At 38.7% G+C, this 25,102-nt stretch overlaps 1 protein-coding gene across 3 annotated transcripts in view; it reads right to left on the reverse strand.

The window, feature by feature from the left end:
- The window catches only part of COL12A1 (collagen type XII alpha 1 chain), a 119,912-nt gene that overhangs the window by 61,321 nt on the left and 33,489 nt on the right, over positions 1–25,102 (reverse strand). For 2 of the 3 annotated variants that reach the window (XM_055534817.1, XM_055534818.1), the window contains exons 14-26: positions 20,347–20,619; positions 14,086–14,352; positions 13,440–13,632; positions 12,014–12,135; positions 10,158–10,307; positions 9,957–10,076; positions 9,695–9,859; positions 8,967–9,113; positions 6,133–6,272; positions 5,469–5,598; positions 3,441–3,583; positions 2,971–3,100; positions 967–1,107 (exon numbers count right to left, since the gene is read on the reverse strand). In XM_055534817.1, coding sequence (XP_055390792.1) covers positions 967–1,107; positions 2,971–3,100; positions 3,441–3,583; positions 5,469–5,598; positions 6,133–6,272; positions 8,967–9,113; positions 9,695–9,859; positions 9,957–10,076; positions 10,158–10,307; positions 12,014–12,135; positions 13,440–13,632; positions 14,086–14,352; positions 20,347–20,619 — 2,121 coding nt within the window. The remainder of the gene's footprint in view (positions 1–966; positions 1,108–2,970; positions 3,101–3,440; positions 3,584–5,468; positions 5,599–6,132; positions 6,273–8,966; positions 9,114–9,694; positions 9,860–9,956; positions 10,077–10,157; positions 10,308–12,013; positions 12,136–13,439; positions 13,633–14,085; positions 14,353–20,346; positions 20,620–25,102) is intronic. The other variant, XM_055534819.1, reaches the window with a different exon arrangement.

The following is a 25,102-nucleotide window of genomic DNA, read 5'->3' on the forward strand; positions in this document are numbered from 1 at the left end:
AAAGTTTTCCAATTTGCCTAAGAGTCCAGGAACTGAAAACCGTTTATAGTTTCCAAAGTGGAAACGATGTATGTACTAGAGCCTTGTGTTTGGTAAATGATGACAGCCTAGGAATTCAAACAACCTAATCACTTTCTCCCCATTTCCCTGTGAGTCACTGCCTCATTGCTTTCAGAAAAATTCTCCTGTGCATTAGCTTGTAAGACCCACTGGTCATTGTACTGCTTCTGAAAATTGAAACCCAGAATGAAAAGAATATGTGCACAGGTTTAAATTAGCCTGCATGCAGTTCAGAAGACCAGCACAGTCTGCAACTGGGTGCTTATAGAAACTATTTCTAGCTTCCAAAACTCCCTCTGAGGTTCTTACATTAGTGTCCCTTCAGGGGAACATACATTTTAAACCCATTTGCTGGTGAAGCCCCTCAGTTTGCTCCCACTCCGAAGCAGGCTGTCACAGAAATAGCTTTTCATCCCAACATCAATTCAGAAACGTTCAAAGCCAAAGAGACACCCTTCTGACACTATATTCATACTTTCTCTCTGTCCCGTTCAACTGTCTTACCTCCCTATTCCTTGACAAACTCCCCCTCTTCTTTCCTGAATCCCCTTGCTACCCTTCATTTTTAGGAACATCCTTATGACATTTTCTTAGTCATTCATAGAATGCAGAGCATCATATTAGGCATCAGGTGGAGAGTGAAATACCATCTAGATTCTGTAACCCTTTATCTACTAAGGGATGACGTTTTAGGATTAATATCACACAGCAAAACATTTCTAAACTAAATGCAAAACAGTCCAATATATTATCAATATTCAAATAGTGTCATATTTGTTAATACATGACAAGTTTTCAACACTATGTTCATAAAGGGACAAGTATCCAAAACATGCTATACCTGTTTAGATTCTTCTGTTAAACTACTAGGAAAACAAATATTTCTAAACCGCTTCCAACCTCAACCTACCTCTTTGGCTTCCTCTTCTGGGGTTTTGTAGCGAACAATGTATTTACGCACTTTTCCAGGTGCGGGTTCCCATGCGACGTTCATGGTGCTGTGAGTCACGTCTCTGAGTTTCAGGTCTCGGGGACTGGGCAGAGGCACTGGAGACGCATGATAAATTAGGACCAGAATTTATTCTCAACCACAAAGCTCTGCAGCTTCCACATGAGCTTTTAAGAAGTTGCGTGAAGAAAACTTAAAGGTGTGCAGCAAAGTAACTAAACAAATTGGTTATGATGACTAAAGCACTTTGATTCTACGAGGTACAGCTGAATTCTTAAGGCTTTTTAAAAATAGGATAAATTTAAATTTTTATAACAACACTTTCTCATTTATATTTAACTTTCTCCCATTCTATTTAAATAAACTCTTACTTGCTGCTCAGCTATAATAAATCATAATTTGCCATAAATGTACAGCTTATGTTTTTTATCAAATATTAAGTCAGTTGAGATTGAAATCAAAGTGTCATGCTTCGTGAAGTATGTGATAGCAAAACAAACGGTTACAAGAGTGAAGAATGAAGATGATTCAAAATTACACATCCAATAAGTTCATAAGAAAAAACCCACAGAAGCCCAAATGGTTAGGAGCAAATCCAACAATAAATTTTCCCCAAGACAAACAAATCTTTACCTTAAAACGGACAAGGAGGAGGATAACTAAAGAAGAGCTTTTCTCTTGTCACATGAGACATATCTTACTCTTTCTAGCTGCCTGTTTGACCAACTTTCTCTGTCTCTCGTTTCAAGTCTGCACATGTCTCTTCCTGAATCTGTCTTTCCACCTCTATGCTCCTACACCTCCATCCCTTCAATGCTTTCCTGTCTCAGCCTCTATCTGTGCCCTCCCCCTCCTCCGCTGCTGCAGTCCAGCCCTATATCCAAATCTATAGCCATGTCTGTCTTTAATCCCACTATGACTTGGGTCCCCTCACTCAGCACCTCCAAGATATGTTGCCATGCCTGGCTGGATTCCTACTCTGTCCACCCACCACCACCCCATTTCTACAAACCACAAGCTCCAGATAGGGTCTGACATGTAAAAGGTGATTATTTGATGTCAGTGACTATATCCTGCCCCACCTTGCAGGGTTTCTCTTTTCTATCTCTTCATGCTTCTGTCTCAGCCCCGTACCCCCCTGAAGGTTTCTTACAACTTCTTAATTTCCTTAGAAATGCAGTCTGAGACTCACAAAATATAAGCCAAGACATGCTTAGAATCCCAGCATGCCCACCTCAAGAAGCAGGAAACAGAACTACCAGCTGGGTAAGACCAGGGTCCTAATGTCATCACTGTCAATTTTCAAGAAAAAGCACCTAAATGCTAGTGAAACAAACCAGAAACACACAGGAGGCTGAACAACACACACAAGAGAAGTGCAAACCATGAAGGAGTCAGGGTCCTCTACCTTGCCCTACGTTATTTATCAGCACATTCCCCAAACCTAGGCACAAGACTGGAATGTCACAGTTGATCAATATGTTTGGGGATTGAGTTAATTTACTAAACATAAACAGACTGATTCAGATGTGCCATAGTTTCTACTTCAACAAGAACTTGGAACATCATGATCTTAAACCTAGTATTTTTCTGCAACATCCCCTTCTCACTAATGGTGTATACCATATTCATGGATCGACAACAACATGGACTGTAAGATGCACCATTATTTTATGCTCTGTTCCCTGACTGACACCTCACCAAGAGCAACGGTAAGACACCACTGATTGTAAGATACCATCTGAAAATCTGATATGTTAAATATGGAGAAATAAATGCAAACCTTAACAATCGATTTAAGATGCCGCCGTAAGTCTACAAACAACCTTGGCCATAAGGAATAACCCTACAACTTATGCACAATCAAAATCAGTCTTAGAATCATCGGGCAAAAGAAAAAGCTTAACAAATGAGCCACATTCACAGCAATGAGAGAAGAAGGAAACCCAGCGACATCTTACAGGTGACTTCCCTTGCTGTGACGGGTTCGCTGGTGAGGTCATGCAGGACAGCCTGGACTGTAACCGCATACTCGGTGTTAGGGAAGAGGTCACTCAGCTGCACGTCATTCACTGTTGGCTCCACGCGCATCTGCAGATGGACAAGCCAAGGCGAAAGAACACATTCAAATAAAACATTTCCGCTAATGAGGGACAGCCAATCACACCAAGCTGTGACCACTAGATTTGAGCACAACTTCTATTTTTCATTTCTCTGAATGGCATTTCCCTTTTCATACTGATATATATATATATATATATATATATATGTATATATATTTTTTTTTTTTTAAGATGTGTCACAGGCCACAAATCTAATCTGTTTTTGTTTTGTGTGTAAAGCTATACATGAGCTAATGAGCCCCTTAACGGGGACCGGACAACAGTGAAGGCTCCAGAAGAGCCAAGATAAACAAACAAAGGGCTCCCACCTCTTTGGGCTTGGTCGGAACTGTGGCATTGATGGGCTCGTAGGTCACGGTGTAGCCGGTAGCGCCCCCCACTGGCTGCCACTGCACGTGCATGGAGGTTGAGCCAATGTCGTAAATGTTCAGGCTGACCACAGGCACTGCCACTGTTGAAATGAAAAAGCAGACGTCCATCTAACTCTTGTCATTCTCCTCATTTGTTAACTGCTTCCAGTGGCTCAGTGGTAAAGTGCAATGCAGTTACTGATATTAGTATATGGTAAATAGACAATGGGCTGCTGTGAGTAATCAGTGAGAGTTAATATAATCCCTTTCTCTCCCCTCAAAAACCCAATCTCATTGTTTACCGCCAACACATACTAAGACTGCATGTGATAACTATTTCATAGAGAAAAAGACATTTAAATGTAAAATGGCATTCTAGTGTCTATCCGAAAGCCAAAACAGAGAATAACTTCCTGAGGTTTCAGTCTCTTTTTCTGGAACATCTGTAAATTGACCATTTTCATCCTTCAATCATAGAATTTCATACATAAAAAGCCAACCTAGTATTTCATTTCATTTTTACTTAAAAAAAAATAAGTGAGAGTGATGTTTATTAATAAGTGGAATTCGGGGGATTCTTCAAATAGAAGATTAGCCCATGAGGCACAGTAACAGGCTTACAGTCTCCTTTTCACTTAATATCCACACAGCTTTCTAGTTTTTTGTCCAAAGATGGACTTTAAAGTTTTAAGGAATTATCAGATTAATCTTGCCCATTATGAAATATATTATTTCCCACCTAATGGTCTAATATGAAGGGAAACATGAGAGATAAAGACCTAAGGGACTGAGCAGTCAGTGGAGTCAATTCTTGCCTTGGAGTTACGCCCATTACTTCCTCTTTCTTATAAGAGGCCTCCCTTCTTCCTGGAGGTCAGCCAAGAAGATGGGAGAAGGAAAGAGTATTTTCATATGGCCTCAGAAACCCCATCAGGAATAGGAGTGAGGAATATCTTTCCTCAAAGCTCTACTCAAAGCCAAAGCCATCAGAACTGCTCTGGTAAAAGCCAGAGTCCAAAAGTCAATAAAAAAGGAGCTCTCGCTGCCAGCTGGAAGATCTGGCCTCATGCAGAACTGAACCAGATGATTCCTGCACAGCTGCTCCTCCAGATACTCTGAGTCCCACTCCCCACATGGTACCTTCCCTTAAGAGGTGGACAATCATGAAAGGTACCCTTCCCTCTAAGGTAAACTCTTGCCATGAATACCCAGTGGGTTCCAAGATGGTAGGAACAGCCGGTAAAAGCAGAAAATCACAGAGTATTTATTGAGAACCTGCACAAAGTACACATTCAGTAAATGTGTGTTGAACAGATATCAAATAAAGGGATGATTCGGAAGGCTTACAGAAATCCCACACGCTACAAAAGAACTTATTTACAAAACACAGACAGACTCACAGACATAGAAAACAAACTTAGAGTTACCAAGGGGGATAGTGGCAGAGGTGGGGAGAGATAAATCAGGAGGCTGGGGTTAAAATATACACACTACTATATACAAAAAAAAAAAAAAACCCTGATACTGAAAAAGATGGAGGACAGGAGGAGAAGAGGGCAACAGAGGATGAGATGGTAGGATGGCATCACCGATTCAATGGACTTGAGTTTGAGCAAACTCCAGGAGATGGTGATGGACAGGGAAGCCTGGTGTGCTGCAGTCCATGGGATCACAAAGAGTCGGACACAACTTAGCAACTGAACAACAAGTATATATGAAATAGACAATCAACAAGAACCTACTGTATAGCATAGGGAACTACACTCAGTATCTTTTAATAATCTATAAGAATCTAAAAAAAATCTGAAAAAAAATAATGTACACATACAACTGAATCACTCTGCTATACTTTTGAAACTAACACAACTCTGTAAATCAACAATATTTCAATAATTTTTTTAAATGAAAATAAAAAAAATCCCACATGGCCTGTCACCTCTTTACCTTAATAAATTAAAAAATGAGTTTTTTTTTAATCTGACTTACATGTTTTTTCTGTGCCCTTCAGAGGCTCACTGTACTCATCTTCCACTACAGAATACACGTTGACAACATATTCAGTTTCAGGCTTCAGATCTTTCAGGACCGTGCTCCTTTCCAATCGGCTCACATAAAACTAGGGAGGAAAATTTACAAAAAATAACAACTTCTGTTAGAATCAGTTCCCTCTTTTCTACTGTTAATTGTGAAGTAGTTAACTTCAATGAGTTAAAGAAATATTCTTCAATGAGGTCATTGTCTTTTGTTTTTGAAAACTATCAGATTACAGTGAGATCTTGGATAATCCATACAGTTTATGCTCCCAGCTGTTGTCTCCTTATTTGTAAGATGAGTGCATAAAACAAGAACATCCTCAATGTTTCCTTCCTACTCGATGATTCTCGTATAAACTCATGAACAAATTAAACACCCTCTTAATCCCTAATTTAAAATTGTATTGATACTGTGCAATTCTTGGAAAGCATAAGAAATTAAAAGCTCTTCCCTCTAATTAAGCCCAAATGGAAGTGCTTGCCCTGCAAGAAATGGAGAACACCACCATGGACCCAGTTCTGCCCCCTACTTCCCCCTGGCATTCCTCCCAGAGCCCTAAGGAGGAGGACCCAATCTCAGGACAGGAAGGAGCGGGTTGTAAGGACTGTCTACTCACTTCTTGTCGTTTCCCTCCTGACACTGGGTAGTATTCCACCTTGTACCTGTCCACGCTGTCAGAAGGAGGTGTCCAGCTCACTCTCATAGAACGATGGGTCCGCTCAGAAAGAACTAGGTTGGAAGGTGCTTCCAAGTCACCTGCACGTGGAAATGAAGTACATAGACTTTTTCATTATCATAGCAAGATGATGATATTTAAATTAGGTTGCAATGGTGTTCCTCTCCATATTTCAAGCTTTTATACACATTCTTTCATATACTAAGAAGTTACAGTTGTTGTTCTTGTTCAGTTGCTAAATCATATCTGACTCTTTGTAACCCCATGGGCTGCAGCAGGCCAGGCTCCTCTGTCCTCCACTATCTCCTGGAGTTCGCTCAAATTCATGTCCACTGAGTTGGTGATGCTATCGAACCATCTCATCCTCGGCTGCCCCCTTCTCTTCCTTCCCTCAATCTTTCCCAGCATCAGGGGTCTTTTCTAATGAGCCAGCTCTTTGCATCAGGTGGCCAAAGTATGGGAGCTTCAGCTTCAGCATCAGTCCTTCCAATGAATATTCAAGCTTGATCTCCTTTAGGATGGACTGGTTTGATCTCCTTGCAGTCCAAGGGACTCTCAAGAGTCTTCTCCAGTAAATCAGCCCAGTGCCCGTAAGTCCTCTCTGAATGGGTGGCCTAAGATTCTTCACCCTCAGGAAATTCAAATCTGAGCTCTTGTCATCCTTTAAAAGCTGCTCCCCTCATCCTGACAGCATCACAGTTTATCCGTCACCTAGATTCAAAACCTCTGACTCGTCCTTGGATACTCTCTCTGCTCTCCCACCTTCTGCATGTATCAGTAAATGACAACATGGGGCCTGACAACTCTATTGCCTCTATCGCTATTGGTACCACCCAAGTTCACTGCCTTCATTATCATGTTGATTATTTACATTCATGTCTTATCTTCTTAACTATAAGTTATGCTCTGTGAGGACAGAAGTGATTTCTTATTCATGTTTAGTTCCTTTTCAGGATCTAATTCAGTGGTAAGAGAACCTACTTATTTTCTCACTCAGAGAGAAACAGCCAAGCCTTCTAAAATTTAGGAATATCCTACTGCTGTGTTTGTTTTTTTCTGTTCATAAGTGTAGGTGAAATGACTAATATAGAAAAATATTTGGAATCAATATAAATGAAAATAGAAATATTGGGCTCAATAAGACCATTAGAGAGACATCCCAAATAATAATCACAGGAGAGCTAATACAGTGACTCCATGAGCATGGCAAATCATTCTCATATGAACTCTTCCTACTTTCTTTGTAAGCCAAAGCTGGGAAAAAGCATTTCCATTCTTAGTATCCTAACCTTTATTGTACTTGGGTCATAATCAAGCCTACAAAATTATCGAGCAATTTTACTGTCTGGGAAACTAAATGAATGCAACTATTACATAGCTGATGTAAAAAAAATAAAGTAAAACAGATAAAAGATGTTTTCATCCCCACTCAAAGTTCTCTCCAACTAAATAAAACTACAACTCTCTCAGCTAATCCAAAGCCAGACGCCTACAAATTCTGGCTTCCTGGCTGGTCTATTTCTCCTGGGAAAAGGTCAGTCTATTGTTCAAAATCCAAAAAGAAAATCTGCAAAATTTTGAAGAGAGAAATTCAAGAAGGAACATTCAAATAAATGTATCCTTAGTATCCAAAGCACGTGAACCATTTCTACCACTTTGTTAAACTCATTCCAACTTTCCAAAACCAGAGTAAATTAATGAAAGACAGTCTTTACCAGAATCTACACTTACTTAAAAGAAATTTTTCTCATACAATAAAAACCATCATTTTATCATTAATTTTCAAAATACCTTCAGTTTAGTATTTACCATGGTTTGTCCTACAATTTACACAGGTAGTAATTATTTTATACCACTTCTCACTACAAATTCACTTCTATAATTTTATTTCTAAACCTTAATTCCTTATCAATAGCTACCTTTTTTCAAGGACCTCTCAAAACATCTATACCCATCTGACTTTGAGTAAGTAACTGTATTTCTCTAAATCTATTTCTTCAGTGGTAAAGAGAGATGATACCCTTTCTAAAAATCCACACTCTAACACTGTAACTTGTCTTTATGTTTAGAAGTTACAAGTGCAAAGTATCAAATGTGATCATCTCTGGTTGGGGCATTTAATAGTAACTTAGTAGTGATATGGAGTGAAGATGGTTTACCAGAGAAAAATATACACCAGGAGAGAAAGCACCTCTTTATTCCCTAATCTCACTTGTGTATGTGTCTGTGTGTGGTGCACACGTGTGCAGTCGCTCAGTCATGTCCAAGTCTTTGCGACCACATGGACCACAGCCCACCAGGCTCCTCTGTTCAAGGGATTATCCCAGCAAGAATACTAGAGTGGGTTGCCACTTCCTTCTCCAGGGGATCTTCCTGACTCAGGGATCAAAACTGCATCTCCTTTATTGGCAGGAGGATTCTTTACCACTGAGCCACCTAGGAAGCATGTGTTTGATACAGGCACATTTAAACTAAATGTATCCCCAAATAAACTAGAAGTCATTTACAGTTTGATGCCATCAGAGAAAATCCAAGGACTAAATCAATGATTCTCAACTGGGGGCAGTGTTCTCCCCAGCAGACGTTCAGCACATTCTGAAGGTATTTTTAGTTGTCATAACTCAGGGGATACTACTGGTATCCGGTGGGCAGTGTTCAGGGATGCTGCTAAACATCTCACAATACACAAAGTAATCCACTCCCTCCATTCTACAAAGAATTAAATGGACCAAAATACCAACAGTTCTGAGGGTGAGAACCTAGGCTAACCTTACCTGGACCTTTGACACTGTTACACAAGTTGTTGGTGAGGTCATCCACGATCCTAGAAAGTGAATCAAAATCTGCCACGTTGTATGCGTGGATATCATCAGGATCTGTTGCAATCATCTTTAACTCAACTTCATCAGCATTTTTAATACCTTGGGGAAAATGGATATACACAAATTAAAAGCATGTCTCAGAAAAAAATTCATGGAACAAAGCAAATATTTCATAGGCTACCCTTATACATTCCGTGTTAACTAGAATGTATATAAGATTTTCCCCAATAATAAAGTAATTACATAAATTAAATAGAAACAAAAAATAATACAAACTGAAGATTATTTTGTTTGGCTTCTTCTCAATGCTTCTAGCACCAATTCCCCACCAAAAAGAGTTTGTTTACTGTTTTTTTCTGGAAAGTATTATAAAATAGTGGATATCAAAAACAAACATGATGCTGTGGAAAACCAAACAGGAATTTTCCTGAATCCTATTAATAGTACAGTTGTTCTCTTGATTTATTACTCTCTTCCAAGAAGCCATGTAATTTTGTCCCATTGTAAGGAGAAAAGAAGAAAATAGATGAACTTCCTGGCACATTATTTTAATAAATCATGTGAAGGGAAAGTGTGTTTCTGTATTTTTCATGCCTCAGAAAATATTTTTAACTACAAAATTATCCTTGGCAAAAATATTTGTCACCCGTGGAGGCATGGCTATTCTCATCCATACTTACCAATAGCAAACAGTTCCACGCCTTCATCCTTGAGTTTTTTGGAAGGTGCCTCAACATCATCCTGGGATTTTCCATCAGTGATAAGAACACCGATTTTTCGAGCTCGAGGTCTCATGCCAGCTTGGGTCTTGAAGCTCTGCTGGCGAATGAAATTCAAGGCCATCCCTAGTGGGATTGTTAAAAGAGAATCAGCCACATCATTATTCAGCCACGAGCTCGGACAAAAGCGAGAGCCGACAGCGCCCTGGACCATCTGGCTCACCTGTGAGGGTGTTGCCTCCTTTGTAAGGCAGGTTCGCCACGGCCTGCAGCAAGCTCTTCTTGTCTTTGTGAGCATTTAGCTGCCACTCTGTTCTGGGGTCCCCACTATACTGAGCGAGGGCTGAAAGGACACCATTTGAGTTAGCATATGTAAGCGAACCTGATGAAGACATCTAAATGCCATCAATGTTGTCAGACCTACCAATCTGTACTCTTTTGGGGCCAATCTCAAAGACTTCCACAATACGAGAAATGAAGCTCCTGACGGTTCTAAAGTTTGCCCGGCCGATGCTCCATGATCCATCCACCAGCAGCACGATGTCTGCTTCAGCCCGGGTGAGACACTCCATCCCTGACGCAGCAATCACGAGACAGCATGGAGTCAGGGGCACATTCTTCATCAGGTTACTTCCCAGCACGCTTCTGCCACCCCCGGGGGCCAGGGTCACCTAACAATCTCAGTTCTGTGGCTCAGCGAGGTGAGTTCAAGACTTTGAAAACATGTCCATATGACTTAGAGCTTCAAATAAGAATCACAGGAACTATCCATCCCTCTAATAACCAATTCAGTTGAAATATCTTTCCTTCATCTTTGACTATATTTATGGCCACAATCATAGAACATGGAGACTTAAACTGTCATTATAAATTTGAATAGGCTCACAAACCCAAACACTGAAATATAGAAGAGGGAATGTACAGCCTTCTGACTATAAGGAAATAATAATTTTAATAAAACTTTGCATTTTCCTCAATTTTCAGTGGTCATTAGCAGACAAGTATGAGATGAACTCTAAAATGTGCAAGCCAGAAAAAGGTTCAGTGAGCCAAAAATATCTTTTGAATTAATGCAAAGTCTCAGTAATACATACATTATTAAGGATTAGACACAGAACTCTCAACCCTTCTGAAGTAAAAGATATATTGTTTAAAAATCTGATGGCTATTATTTAGTTTTAAATAACTTAATCATCTACTACATATAAGAATCAGGTAAATACAAATGGTGAAATCTGCACATTTAAAAAATCAAGAGAGAAGGAAGACAATCTAGAAAAAAGGATGCAAAGAAGTATACAAATCGAGAGCTACAGAGACCACAAGCACAAACACTGATACAAAGCTAGGGTGCTTTGGAAAGAGAGAATTATCCCAAATCCTCAGTGCACAAGCTACAAAATAAAAATATAAGTCAGTTAATATCATCATAAGAGAAAAAATAGAACATCAATGCAAAACAGCATGAGTTGAGACTTTATTTTATCCACATCCATATTTTCAAATGCTTTCTTTTCCAAGAGCTTATGTTACCAGCTATGAATTTTTCAACTACTTGCCATGTTAGCATCTGATCTTTATATTATTAAAAAAAAAAACTGAGAAAAACTCAGTGATGCTCATTATACTACAAAGGCATCACTGGTATACTGGATGGTCCATCAGAGTGAGGATTCCCCAACGCTATCCATGCACCTACGCCTTTACGAGTCTGCTCCTGCTCTGCCAAGACCTACTCTTTATAAGCAAATGATGACAATATTTAGTAGTAAACTCTACCCACCACCCTCACTGCTAAGAATGTTCAAATCTAGCTTCATGTGTATCAAAGCTGTAGTTGTGGCAGCAGCAGAAAGTCTAAGGGGTTTATGTTACCATTTTGCTTGCCAAGTCTTAGCTGCCCACCTATTAACATATCAATAACCAAATACCACTTGCTCAGCCCAAATAAATCCTTTCTACAATTACTTTAGCGAAATAAAACTGCATTTAAATCATTAAAAAGAGAGAAATGTACATCATCTACCCACTGAAAAACTCAGCTTTAAATAATACAGTACTCTAACTAATGTAATGCTGACAAGAAAGCCTTTAAAAAAAATGTTGGCAAAGTGTGCTTAGCTGGATGTCTGTAGAATTTTTTTAAGTATATATTACTGAAATAAATTTTAACATAAAATTTAATGGTTGATTTTCATGGTATAATTAATCTAACACTTTACATTTGAAAAAGTTACATGGTACTGACTTTTCTTAGGAGAATGCAATTCAATTTCTTACCAGAGGATAAAATTGGCATTACAGTTGTGTCAGAAAGAGTTGTCATTTCTTGTCCAACAAGTGGTGAACTTTCTCCTCCATCAAACATTCCAAAAACGTTTACTTTATAGGTGGTACCTGCCCTGAAATGTTAAAATACACAGTCTGTATGTATAATAGTCTCAAGTGGTAGCATTTTTTTTGTTTTGTTATAAATATTCATCTTGATTTACAAACTTTCATTCAGAGGAAGTTATAACACATAATATTGCAAGAGAAGAAAAATAATTTCCATCACATTCCAGTTTAAGCTCACACTGTGAGGTATCGAGGGAAACTAGCGTTCTAGAGAACACTGGGGGTTCAGGGCACCAGTTTCCACCTTGCCTTTCCATCAAATGTAGAATTCCCACCTTCCCACTGAGCAAGTCAGGAAAGGATCAAGCTCTCACTTTTACTACTGCTAAGTAATGGGCTTTAAGAAAATAATTTAAAATGTTGTACTTGCAGGGAAACATAAAGCCCTGGCACAGTGCCCAGAACATAGTGTGTGAAAGTTGCTCAGTCATGTCGGACTCTTTGTGACCCCATGGACAGCAGCCCACCAGGCTCCTCTGTGCATGGGGTTCTCCAGGCAAGAGTACTCGAGTGGGTAGCCATTCCCTTCTCCAGAAGATCTTCCCCACCCAGGGATCGAATCTGGGTCTTCTGCATTGCAGGTGTATACTTTACCATTTGAGCCACCAGGGAAGCCCCCTGGCACATAGTAGGCTCAATCAATTTTATCCTCCCTATTCTGATAAAAGTAAGTATTGTGCAAACAGATATCAGTGTTGTTGAATGAATAGTCAAAACAACTCAACTTTCCACCTGGCAATGAATGCAGAGCACTCTGTTTTTTTCACTATAAAGGATGTAGGCTGCTGTTCAAACTCAAACCTCCTTCTTTTCCACTGCGGAGCCTACAGCAAGACCTTCCATCAGCCCCCACTTCCCCAAGCCTCTCAGCTGACCCCAAGCACAAAGGCCCACTCCCTCCCTCGCTCCTGGGAGGGGATGTACACAGGCATCTCTGGGTCAGCCCCCTGGGCCTTTCCTGAAGCACAGGAACACCCACATTTCCACGGGGCTGGTTGGGGACAAGCTGCTCTTGGTGAAATGGTGTGATGTGGATGTCAATTTTTTAAAAGCGGGGTGCTATGGAAAAAAACACCATTCCTGATCTCTTATTAACAAACATCATTAAAATAGTGTACTTGTTCAGGCCTAAATTTGAATGTCTGAACCCAAATCTCAACTTCAGCCTCAACAAGAGTGAGAAAGCAACTTGGGCTGATTTTAAATACTCTGCCGGCGACAGACACATACGTGATCGTGTGTGGAAGGCCTATAAATGTACATCGGTTATGCAATCTGTTAACAAAAATGAAATAGAGTTCACTCCTACCTAAGTTCCTCTAGAACAACTGTGTTGTCATACGGTCCAACCACTAACTCCCCCAGTCTTCTGTCATCTCCCGTGGGATGAAACGTGACCTTGTAACCCTTGACCTCACCGGGTGCGGGCTCCCAAGTCACCCGGAAGCTTGACATGGTTGGATCAGATGTTTTGAGGTTTCTGGGTGATTTAAATCGAGAAGCTGTAGAGATAATAAATATTAAAATATTATCCAACAGCCTAGGCTCTGGAGTTTTTTTTATTAACCCCTACAATAATAAGTTGAATTCTAAATATCTAAGTGGCACACATGGCAATCATCACAAGCAAAACACTTCAAAATAAATATTTACTTTATGTTAAGTCAGAAAGCACAAACTATAATGCCCAATAAAAGTCAGAATATTAGAGTGTGAGCCAAGTGCGAGTGTAAATAGCACTCACAATTCAGATTAGAGTAACATTAATATGTAGGCTCATTTTACAAGGAACTAGATTGGTAAAAATCAAATGCTAATTAGGCATCGTATCCAACTATTTATTATAACGTAATTTATTACAGAGTTCATTTTTGATATTCACAAATGAAGCAGATATATTAAAATCCCCCATTAAAATATTATACTTTCCCCCCCAAATTATTATGATTTCATACCTGTTGTTCCTGATCCTTGCCTAAGCTTTCCTTCCCCTGTCTTGTAAACTGGGAGAACTGTGATGTCATACGTGGTCTGGGGCTGAAGTCGCTTTAACACTGTGGAGGTGACTGTGGGCGACACTTTGGCAACCATCTGCCTCCCACCCCCGCGGGGGCGATACACCACACGGTAGTTGACAACTTTCCCAGGTGCTGGTTTCCAGGTAACTCTCATCGTGTTTTCTGTTTCTTCATCCACTTTCAAGGTTTTCGAGTCTTCAGACACTGCGAGATGAAAAGAAGATTACAATGCACATCATGCTGAACGAACATGCTCATGTCACCACCGCATTGATGTGAGAAGACACCAGGTGTGGTTTCTTAAATACGGACACCCTTCCTCTACTTCGCATTGCGATCTCACTTACATTCAGGACACCGTGCGAACCTAATCTCAGTGAGGTTACACAGTGAGATGTTTTCTTTTTATCTGGCTAATAACTAAAAAATGGAAGTTCATATTGCAAGGATTTCCTATTTGCATTCCAGAGACTTTAGTAAAGAAAACATCCATTTCCGGAGATGAATTTTTAGGATTTTTATTATATTTCCATCTGTAAAGAATTCCTGTAGAAATTACAGTGTGCAGAATATGAAAAATCATAAATACAGGGTCAGAAATATTCCTTGAGTCTTTTCAGAAAAAAGTACAATGCATAAATGACTAGCCAGAGTGACTATAGTTAACACCATCCTTTGCGATTGCCATGAACACCTAAGACAATCAAGGAACAGGAAATTCTGACACAGAAAAATATCTCAGGGGCTCTGGAGATAAACCAGTATACACCGGGTGGTTTTAGAAAAAACTGTATGTAAAAAGGGTTTGATTAATATACAACAAACTTTATTCAATTATATCTTACTATAACTATATCAGAAACTGGTCACCCAACATCCACAAATAGCCAATACAGTCCTCCTTTTATATATAATTAGAGCTTATAAGCAGGATCATTTCATTCAGTTCAGTAATCTCAGCATTCAAAAATCATAAGCATCTTCTAAAAAGAGAGACAAAGCTAAAGGAAACACTGCAGACAATCTTTTTTTATTCTAAAAGAAATTTTCATGTTCAAACAGGCAAGGACAACCTGAAAAAACTAAAAAAAAAAAAAAACCTGGGAAAGCTTTAAAAAGTACACACACACACACACACACACACACACACAGAGACATAGCAGCATTTTTCAGACATGGGACATCATCAGGTAGCATAGGACTATGATCCCTGAGAGAAACAAATGAGAAGGAGCTTGATCATTGTCCTGACTTATTGCTAGGAGAGAGTTTCCAGCACCAGTACAGGAAGGGGGAACCCATAATGGAGCCTGGTGGTCTCCCTTAATTGAGGAGGTAGTTTTGTCAGTTTGGGGAGTCCAAGGCACTTAGAACTTGCAGAGAAAGTCCTGGAGATAGTGTGAAGGAGAAAAAGCTCCAAAAATCTGCAAAAGGTCCTACTTAAGTGTTCAACCCAGTACTACTCCGTACATATGAATAAGTAAACTACTCAAAACCAGAGAAAGAACCACCTAGAAGGAGTAGACACAAAAAAGTTCTTAGAGTTCATGTGGGGCCAGAAATATTCCCCCTCTTCAGAGTAGAAAATCTCAAAATTCTCTGAACATCATATAGAGTACTAAGAAGGAGTTACTGCCCCAGGACTGGTGTAAAACAAGCCCTAAACTAAAGGTTCCTCTGGTCTAGTTTTAACACAACATTAATGAAAGCTTCAAAAATATCAAACTGTTTCCAAGTGAGTTTACTACATCCCAGAACAAACCTTTAGAGGATATTTGTAAGAACATAAAAATATCTGATATCCAAAAAGGTAAAATTCATAAAGTCTAGCTTCTAATAAAAATTACCAGAAATGCAAATAGTGAAAAAATAATAACCTGTATCATGGACTGAATGATTGTGCCTCCCTATATTCATATGTTAATGTCTTAATCTCCAATGTGATAGTATTTGGACCTTTAGGAAGTAATTGGAGAAGGAAATGGCAACCCACTCAATTATTTCTTGCCTGGAGAATCCCATGGACAGAGGAGCCTGGAGCGCTACAGTGGCAAAGAGTTGGACACAACTGAAGTGATTTAGCATGCAGGGAGGTAATTAGGATTAAATGAGATTCTACAGGTAAGGCCCTAATCTGATGGAACTGGAATCCTTATAAGAAGATGAGACACCAGAGAGCTCATTTCCTCTCTCTCTCTCTCTCCCCTCCCACCCTCAACATGCACAGACTGAGGAAAGGCTACTTGAAGACACAGAAAGAACATGGCCATCTGCAAACCAGGAAGAGAGCTCTCACCAGAAACCAAGTTCTGCAAGCAGAAATAGAACTGGAAATAACACATATGACAGAACTATTCAAAGGGGACATCAAAACAGATATTATCAATATTATGATATGTACCATATTCCATATGTTAATGATTGTACAAGAAATATTAAGCATGTTAGGTAAACACATAGAATATATAACAAAGACTCAAACCAAACCTCTAGAAGTGAAAAATACAATGCCTGACACAAGAAATACACAGGGTGATATTAACATCAAATCAGAAACTGCAAAAAAAAAAAAAAAAATACTAGCAAACTTGATGACATGAGAATAAAAACTACCCAAATTGAAACATAATAAAAGAAAAAAGACTGAAAAACTGAAAAGCACAGAAGTGAGCTATGTGACAACTTCAACCAGTCATGTGGAACCAGAATACCTGAAGAAAGTGAGGAGTAATAAATAAAATATTTTAAGAAATAATGGCCTAAATATTTTCAAACTTTATAAAACTATAAACCCACAGATCCAGCAACCTCAATAACCCAAAGCACAAGAAACATGAAAAAACCACACCCAGGCACATTATTAGCAAATTACTTAAAATCAGTATAATCTTGACAGCAGCCATATAAGCAAAAGATACATTATGTATAGAGGACAAAGGTAAGAATGACAAAACAAGTAAAGAAAATCAATATATGGTTATGAATTATGTCTCTGAAAGATGCAAATAAAATTTCAACTAAGAGTATATTGGTTGCATTTTTTTAAATTTTAGGCTAAGAAAGTAAGAGAATTCTTGGCCAATTCCATTACTTCCTGGCATATTAAAATGTATTTAGTTAATCTCCAGTTCCCCATTACTATTCTTTAGGTAAGTGAACTATTAAAAGAAAAATATATATTTTTTCAAAAAAAAAAAAAAGTAAAGACCTTACATAGGATTTTTGAAAGAATATGAGAAAGAATAGTACACAGAACAATCTGTCACAAGTGTTGAGTAAATCCATGTGTGTCTAACACTTTTCTAGAAAAAGTTCTGCTAAAATATGTTTACTGACCTCTTGTTTCCATCTCTTCAACTCTTGTTCAGTAGAACAAGACATTTCTTCCTTGCACAAAATTCTCAAACCCATTTCATACCACTTAGAATTGAGACAAATGGACAGTTAAATATTATGAGTGTTGGTCTAAAACGAAGCCTATGTCCCCAAAAAGGGGGGTCACAAATTTGAAAATATTCCCAAATTTAAATATGTTAGTAACTTTCAAATAATGTACTTCATACTTTGAAATGCTTCAAGGATCTCAATTGTTTTCCTGCTTTATAATTAACTCTTTAAAATAAAGGAACTGAAGTTAAATAAAGTATGACATACCTCATCCTAGCTTTAATGGGAAACTCTGGATTTTAAGGAGGGAAAAGAAATCCTTGTTGGCTTCCCGTAAGTAAAAGGCAAGGTTTGTCGCTCCATTCATTGGTATGCCACATGCTATAAAATGCTCTAACAGTCCCATTCTAAGTTCCTTTCAAGTTTTAGTGCCTTTCACAAGATGCTCTCCAAAACTTACTGTACCTCGGCTAAACTAGCTGCCATAACTGGAGGGCCGGTAGAGTTTCCCACCTGCTGGCTTTTTAGCCACAATTCGTGGTTGTCAGTGTATTGACAGTCTGCATACCATGTCTCTGAACGTCAGGTGAAAGCAGAAAATATTTCCAAAATGTCCCCCTTGGAAGTTTATAAGATACTCTAAGAGCATGGCCCAGTTATACACACCATTTTGGACTTGTCCACCAGCCAAAGACACTACATGTGACTCGGATTTCTCAAAGTATTTTCAAAACTACCTTACTTTCCACAAAGAGAGCAAACCAAAACACAACAGCTAAGAATGGTAGCAGATGGGGGGTGGGGAGGGAGGCTCCAGAGGGAGGCGATGTGTATACGCTTGTGGCTGATTCGTGTTGCTGTAAGGCAGAAACCAATACAACATTGTAAAGCAATTGTCCTCCAAATAAAAATTTCAAAAAATGGAAGCAGAAAAAAGAAGGGTTCTTGTCTTTCATCTAATTTGCTGAGGAGTTTGAGCAAGTGACTTATACCCTCTAGAAAATGTGCCTTTCATTCCCACCTCCTCTGCTCATGGTTCAAAAGAGGCCTTTCCATTTACTAAGCTTTAAACCAATCAATTAGCCAAGAAATAATGAAAATGTCTTAGATGCTCAGCTTTTAGAAAGTTTATTTAGAATTTCTACTAACATACTTGCTTTGAGCTAAAACATATCCCTTGTGGAGATTTTAAATCCCAAATATCTGAGGATTCAATCTTTTCAGAAGGAGAAAGGATGGAGGAGAATTTTTGAAAAAGTTTCCCTCTAAATATGTATTTTTTGATAATTTCTCAGCCATGTGAATTGTAACTTTACGCCTACAAATAAATTTAGCTAGATGTGTCATATGTGGCCTAAATTTACAACATGACTTCTCTTTACAACAAATGAATAACTGCCAGAAATAGAGATGAATTTCTGCCAAGTTCTTAAACTATGTCAGTCAATATATTCAGACACAGGATTTCATTCACTATCATGGAAACCAATCATGTCAATATCTGAGAAATATGCCTTTTCATGTATTTAAATCTCCTATAAGGAGTTTGTTTTTTTAAATCTGTTAATTTTGACACAGACTTAAGCTCAGACATATCCAAATGAGTTTGCCAGTGATTAAAAAAAAAGAAAAGATGAATTCTACAGAGAACTCAGACCAAAAGATTTTAATTTAAGGACAACTTAAAATCAGGATACAGGACTTCACTGAAATTGCCCTTGGTGTTTTCCTCTCTCCTCCTCTGGCGGAAAAATCACCCAATATGTGGCCTAAATTTCACCCAATTCCTCCACTTCTTCCTAAAAAAAGAAATGCAAGAATACCCCTACTCTTTCCCCTTTTCCTAAATCCTCCCAAACAAGAGGAATAAACTTTTCTATAAATTCTTAGAAATGCCCATTTTTAATAAATTGCTTTTTAGGAAAGACAATTATGAAATACAGACACATTTCTCCCTAGCCACCTGATAATAAATGATGAGGGGTCACTCAAAATTTTTCACAGGAAAGAATAGTAATGAGACTAAGGTAAATTTTAGCCATCAGAAAACTGAGTAGACTTGACTTAGCCTCCCCAAACATAGTAAAAATAATTTAGGATTAGTCCTGGTTGCACAACATACATTGTCTCAACAGCTGCATTATACATCAGTCTTCTCTAAGTGGCTAGGTGCTATGCTTTGCCCACTGTTATTTTATTTAATGCTCAACAAAATCTGACACTGCATTCTACATATTAGGAAACTGAAGCTCAAAGAAGTTTCAAGAACTTGCGAGGCCATGTAGTTATAAATGTCCCTGAATTCTCTATTTCCATAGCTTCCTGTCTCTTTACTAGTTGAGTCTCTTATCTAGTTGATCTTTCCACCAGAAAAAAAGAAGCGAGAGAGACAGAGAGGGAGAGAAACACAGTTCATCCTTGAACAATGAAGGTTTGAACTTTGAAGGTCCACTTATACATGGATTTTTTTTTTTTCACTATCAAATGCGGCAGGACTACATGATCCGAGGTTGGTTTTATCCTGGGATGCAGAGGAACCTCAGATAAGAATGGTTGCCTATAAATTATACTCAGATTAACCCCCACATTTTCAAGGGTAAACTGTGTAGGTAGTTGGCAGGGATTCAGTATTTCAAAATTTGATACAAGTTTAGATACACAATGAACTTGATTTTAAAGCACATTCATTAAAGGTCATAAGTTTTTAGTCCTCAACTGTCACATAAAGAAAAAAAATGCAAGAGGTATCATGAGCTGATAGCTATTAGGTAGCACCAACACACTCCCAAGCCCCCTCAGAATGTTACCTACATTCAGTCATGGCTTCTCCACTCAAGGGTTCCCCTTCTCCACTACTGTAAGTTGCAAATATGGAAACTCTGTACTTGGTCTCTGGCTGCAGGTTTTCTATCACAGTATGAATTACATCTGCAGGAAGACTCTTTTCTCCAGTCTCTATATCATCATAAAGTGATTGCCAAGAGACCCTGTAACCGCGAACCATTCCTGGAGCTGACGTCCAATAAGCCCCAATCGATGTGTCCGTGATATCTTTAGTAATCAAATCTCCAGGTGAACCGCGCTCTAGAAAAGAAATGAAAGGAAGATCATTTTTTAATGTCTATTAGATATGTTAATACTCCCTCATCCTGGCAGACATCCTGACTTGTTGGACTCAATTTGTCTAACTTACCCATTTCTTCTTTCTGAGCTGTCTGTCCTGTTCTGTCAGGGGAACAGAAGATGGGATTAAACTGAATAATTATGCCTGATTCCTGCCTATCACCCTTGCCCCCATATGTCCAGTCAGATTGAAATGTCCTTCAGAACAAGAATGACATTCAAATACAAAGAAATAAATGCCTAAAGAAATTTTCAAAGAGGAAAAAAAGCATCTAAATCTCCCAATTTTACTCAGTTCTCTTCATCCATTGTTCACAAAGATCTTTATTTCTTCACCATCATCTTTCCCTCTCTTATCTTCTTTAAGTAAGCTCCATTTTAATGTACCACTTCCAGTTACTTCAACAATCTTATATCACTTGCAAATCTTAATTTCAACAGTCTTTTTTTCACAGTCTATTTTCAACTGTCTATTTGTTCAAAAAGCTAAAAACCCAGAAATGCAAAATTTCAATTATAGCTTAACCCTAAGGAAAATAAAAACCAACAATTCTGCTGGAAAACCTAAAAACGATTAGTCATCAAAATAAAACACACCACTTGCTCTAACTGATAGAAAATGTCTGCTACTAAATTTTGGCTGTCTCATTCAAAATAAAAATACAACTCAAGTGGAAAAAATATGGAAACCCTGACTTAATAGGAGGCACAGATGTCTACCAATAAAACCCTAACTTTCCATAATTTAAATGTAAGATAAATATACAAGTCATTTTATACTGGCTACCTTTACTAGGGTTTATGCCACAGTATGACATAAATATAAAACTATCTGCCTCTCCAGCATACATTTTACCAGTAATTATTGTGTATTCAAGAAAATGATATATAGTCCTGCTACAAGAATGCTGAAGGCTGCTATTCTACTTGAATCAAAGAGTAAAAATGAGTATCTTAAAAATACTCATTATTATTTAAATTTCAAGTACATAAAGATAACAATAAATGACAAAGAAATCTTGGTGGACAAAACCCTATCATATATGTCAGATTACAGAGGAAAAAATAAAATGGAAGCTGGGCATACTACCAGACCCCAAGACCAAATGGAAAATTTTAACTCTATTATAAATAAGTTTAACTGCTGACAGGACATCTCATCTCTGGAGGGAAATTAGTTACATATTTCACTGCAACCAAGAATATTTATTTTCAAGAACATACTGACTTCTTTCCCTCAGTTCCTGAGGCTCACCTTCATTTGAAGGTCTTCTTTAATTGTATTTCTACTAAGGTCACACATCTTTATATCTTCTCTACTTACAGGAATTAAACTGTTTCTTTGGTTAGGTTGTGCTCAGTTGGTTGGGTTTTACTTGCCTGTTGTTTTTTCACTTTTTATTTTGTTTTGATGGTTGATATTCCAACTACTCGTCTCTAAGTTTTAAATATGCAGCATGTTTCATTTGCTTAATATATACTACATCCATTTTTCATATGTACTTCTTCTCTTAAATTTCCCAGGCTGCAATTAGCAACAGCTTTTGTGAAATAATATTTGAAAGTACTTCAAAGGGATTCAGAATTTAAATAAGCTTAAAAGCTACATTAAGAACATTCTCCAAAAGTATAAGACAAAGTTATCTACCACCTAGGGGTAATCTTCCAAATTAACACTGGAGAGATTTACAAATAATCATTTCAGTTTCTAGTTTTCCCAAAGATTGAGCTTCTCAGCCTATTTTTCTGCCTACTTTCTATAGTTCTGAATTTGTGACATTGTTTATTTCCATGGCAACAGACATCAATCTCACAAACACAGGCTAATGATTTCACTGTGAGAAAATAATAGGAAGGAAATTTGTGGTTGAAGCAAAAATACATTCACAAAGATATTTCTGAGCTACACACAAAAGGAACTCATTAGATATGTATTCCCATGGATTTTAATCAACTACAGTAACACTCTCAAGACCTGGAAAGCTAGAACAAAATATTAATAAAATTGTAATGAAGACCTCTGTAAGACTGGTCAATGTCCTGGAAAGAATCTGTAAAAACACTTTTTAAGGCGGATTCATTTTGATATTTGGCAAAACTAATACAATTATGTAAAGTTTAAAAATAAAATAAAATTAAAAAAAAACAACAAAACCACTTTTTAAGATCCAAATACAATACGGGAGTTCCCATTAATGGAATGACAGTACTAATTCAAGTGAACATTAATTATATTCTCAATTACAGAAAAAAAAAAAAAAGGTCCTCAAAAAAAATGATAGTTTCTGCCTAACACAGAAAGGCATTACTTGTAGGTACTGGCGCTTCAACATTCCATGTTTGTGACAAAGAAATGTGAAATCCAAAGAAAGAAAAGAGACACCTCAAACCAGAAGCCAAGATTGAAAATATAAACTGCTTCAGTGGGTTTCTTATATGTCAGTCAGTTTGATAAGAATAATCCTAAATATAAGGAGATCCAACCAGTCCATCCTAAAGGAGATCAGTCCTGAATATTCATTGGAAGGACTGATGCTGAAGCTGAAACTCCAATACTTTGGCCACCTGATGAGAAGAACTGACACATCTGAAAAGACCCTGATGCGGAGAAAGATTAAAGGCAGGAGGAGAAGGGGACAACAGAGGATGAGATGGCTGGATGGCATCACCGACTCGATGGACATGAGTTTGAGTAAGCTCTGGGAGTTGGTGATGGACAGGGAAGCCTGGCATGCTGCAGTCCATGGGGTGGCAAAAAGTCGGACATGACTGAGTGACTGAACTGAACCAAACTGAAATATTAAGTGTACGCTGTTGTCAAACACATTGAAACGCCTTTTTTCTCCAAAAAGTAGGAGGGTTGGGTTTTCAAGCTGTTGCATTACATCCAAGAATCTTGAGACTATGATGTTCTCATGATAAGTATATTTTATCAGACCTATAACCTTTGAAGTTTTTAAAAATGGAATCTTGGCTTGGTCAAATGTTAAGTTACCAAAAAAAGCAGTTGAATTGCACCCTGTGATGTAACTGGCAGTCTGCCAAGGGGCCACGCTAGCCTGGGGACTAGGTGTGCAATGGGATGAGCATGCCCCTACCTCCTGGAGCCCTGGGACCCTCAGGAGTAAAACCTGGACTGGACCCGGTCAGATACAGGAATCACCAGGAGGGCTAAAGACCTGGCCATCCCAGATCAATTACCCTGGAGTGTCTGAAGATGTGCCTGAGGCCTGACGCTTTCTAAACATCATTTCAGCCTCCTCTGTGATAGCGATTCCTCCTCTGGCCTCTTTTCTCACTTAGGGGACATTTATTTATTTGGAAGCTGTGTTTGGTCAGTGTGGGAGGGAACCCTCACCCTTGCTTTCATTCAGAAATGAGAGGCAGGTGTGGTGAAGTAAAACTCCAAGGGGTGAAAGCAAAATTGGTCAAAACTGGCGGAAATGGAGACGCTGGGTAGCATGGTGTGATGGTTTCTCTATATCACGCGGGTCTATGGCCACACACAAGTCACCCTTTCAGTAGTAGCGGCATGAGCCCAAGGCCAACCCACAGAGAACCGAGAAGTTCTCATCACATCCTTTCCATCCCATTACATGAGTGGGATGTTCCCCATTCTCTCTTCCCCTCCATCCTGTGTCAAAAGGAAATGGCTTTTCAATGCTTCTTCAAGCACTGATCACATTTTCCTGTGAATGAGATTCCACTCTAGTGTTACCCAGCCAGCCACTTGCTTTAGTTTAATGTATTGAATTGCAGGTTTTCTCAAACTACAGAAGTTCAGACATCAGTAGCTACTGAAAGAGATCATTTGGCTTGGACTGGTTTGGGGACAGAGCCTATTTCTAATATACCTGGGAAGGAAGAGGAAAGAGAGAGGAACAAGAAAGAAATATAAGACCAGTATATAAGAAATACAGGATTCCCTGGTGGCTCAGATGGTAAAGCGTCTGCCTGCAATGCAGGAGACCCTGGTTCAATCCCTGGGTCGAGAAGATCCCCTGGAGAAGGAAATGGCAACCCACTCCAGTACTCTTGCCTAGAAAATTCCATGGATAGAGGAGCCTGGTGGGCTACAGTCCATGCGGTCGCAAAGAGTCGGACACAACTGAGCGACTTTGCCTTCACCTTCTATCCAGCTCTATAAGAAATATAGAGCCTCTATCCAGCAAAGGTTAGTATTAGTCACTCAGTGTGTCCAACTGTCTGTGACCCCATGGACTGTAGCCCACCAGGCTCCTCTGCCCATGGATACTCCAGGCAAGAATACTGGAGTGGGTTGCCATTCCCATCTCCAGAAAATCTTCCAGACCCAGGGATCAAACCTGGGTCTCCTGCATGCAGGAGAATTCTTTACTGTTTCAGCTAACAGGAAAGACCACAAAGGTTACTGTTCTTCAAAAGAGAAAGCCCTAGATACAGTGGCATGCACAGAAACCAATTT

This window comes from Bubalus kerabau, chromosome 9 (genome assembly GCF_029407905.1).
Source record: "Bubalus kerabau isolate K-KA32 ecotype Philippines breed swamp buffalo chromosome 9, PCC_UOA_SB_1v2, whole genome shotgun sequence".
NCBI classification, from domain to species: domain Eukaryota; kingdom Metazoa; phylum Chordata; class Mammalia; order Artiodactyla; family Bovidae; genus Bubalus; species Bubalus kerabau.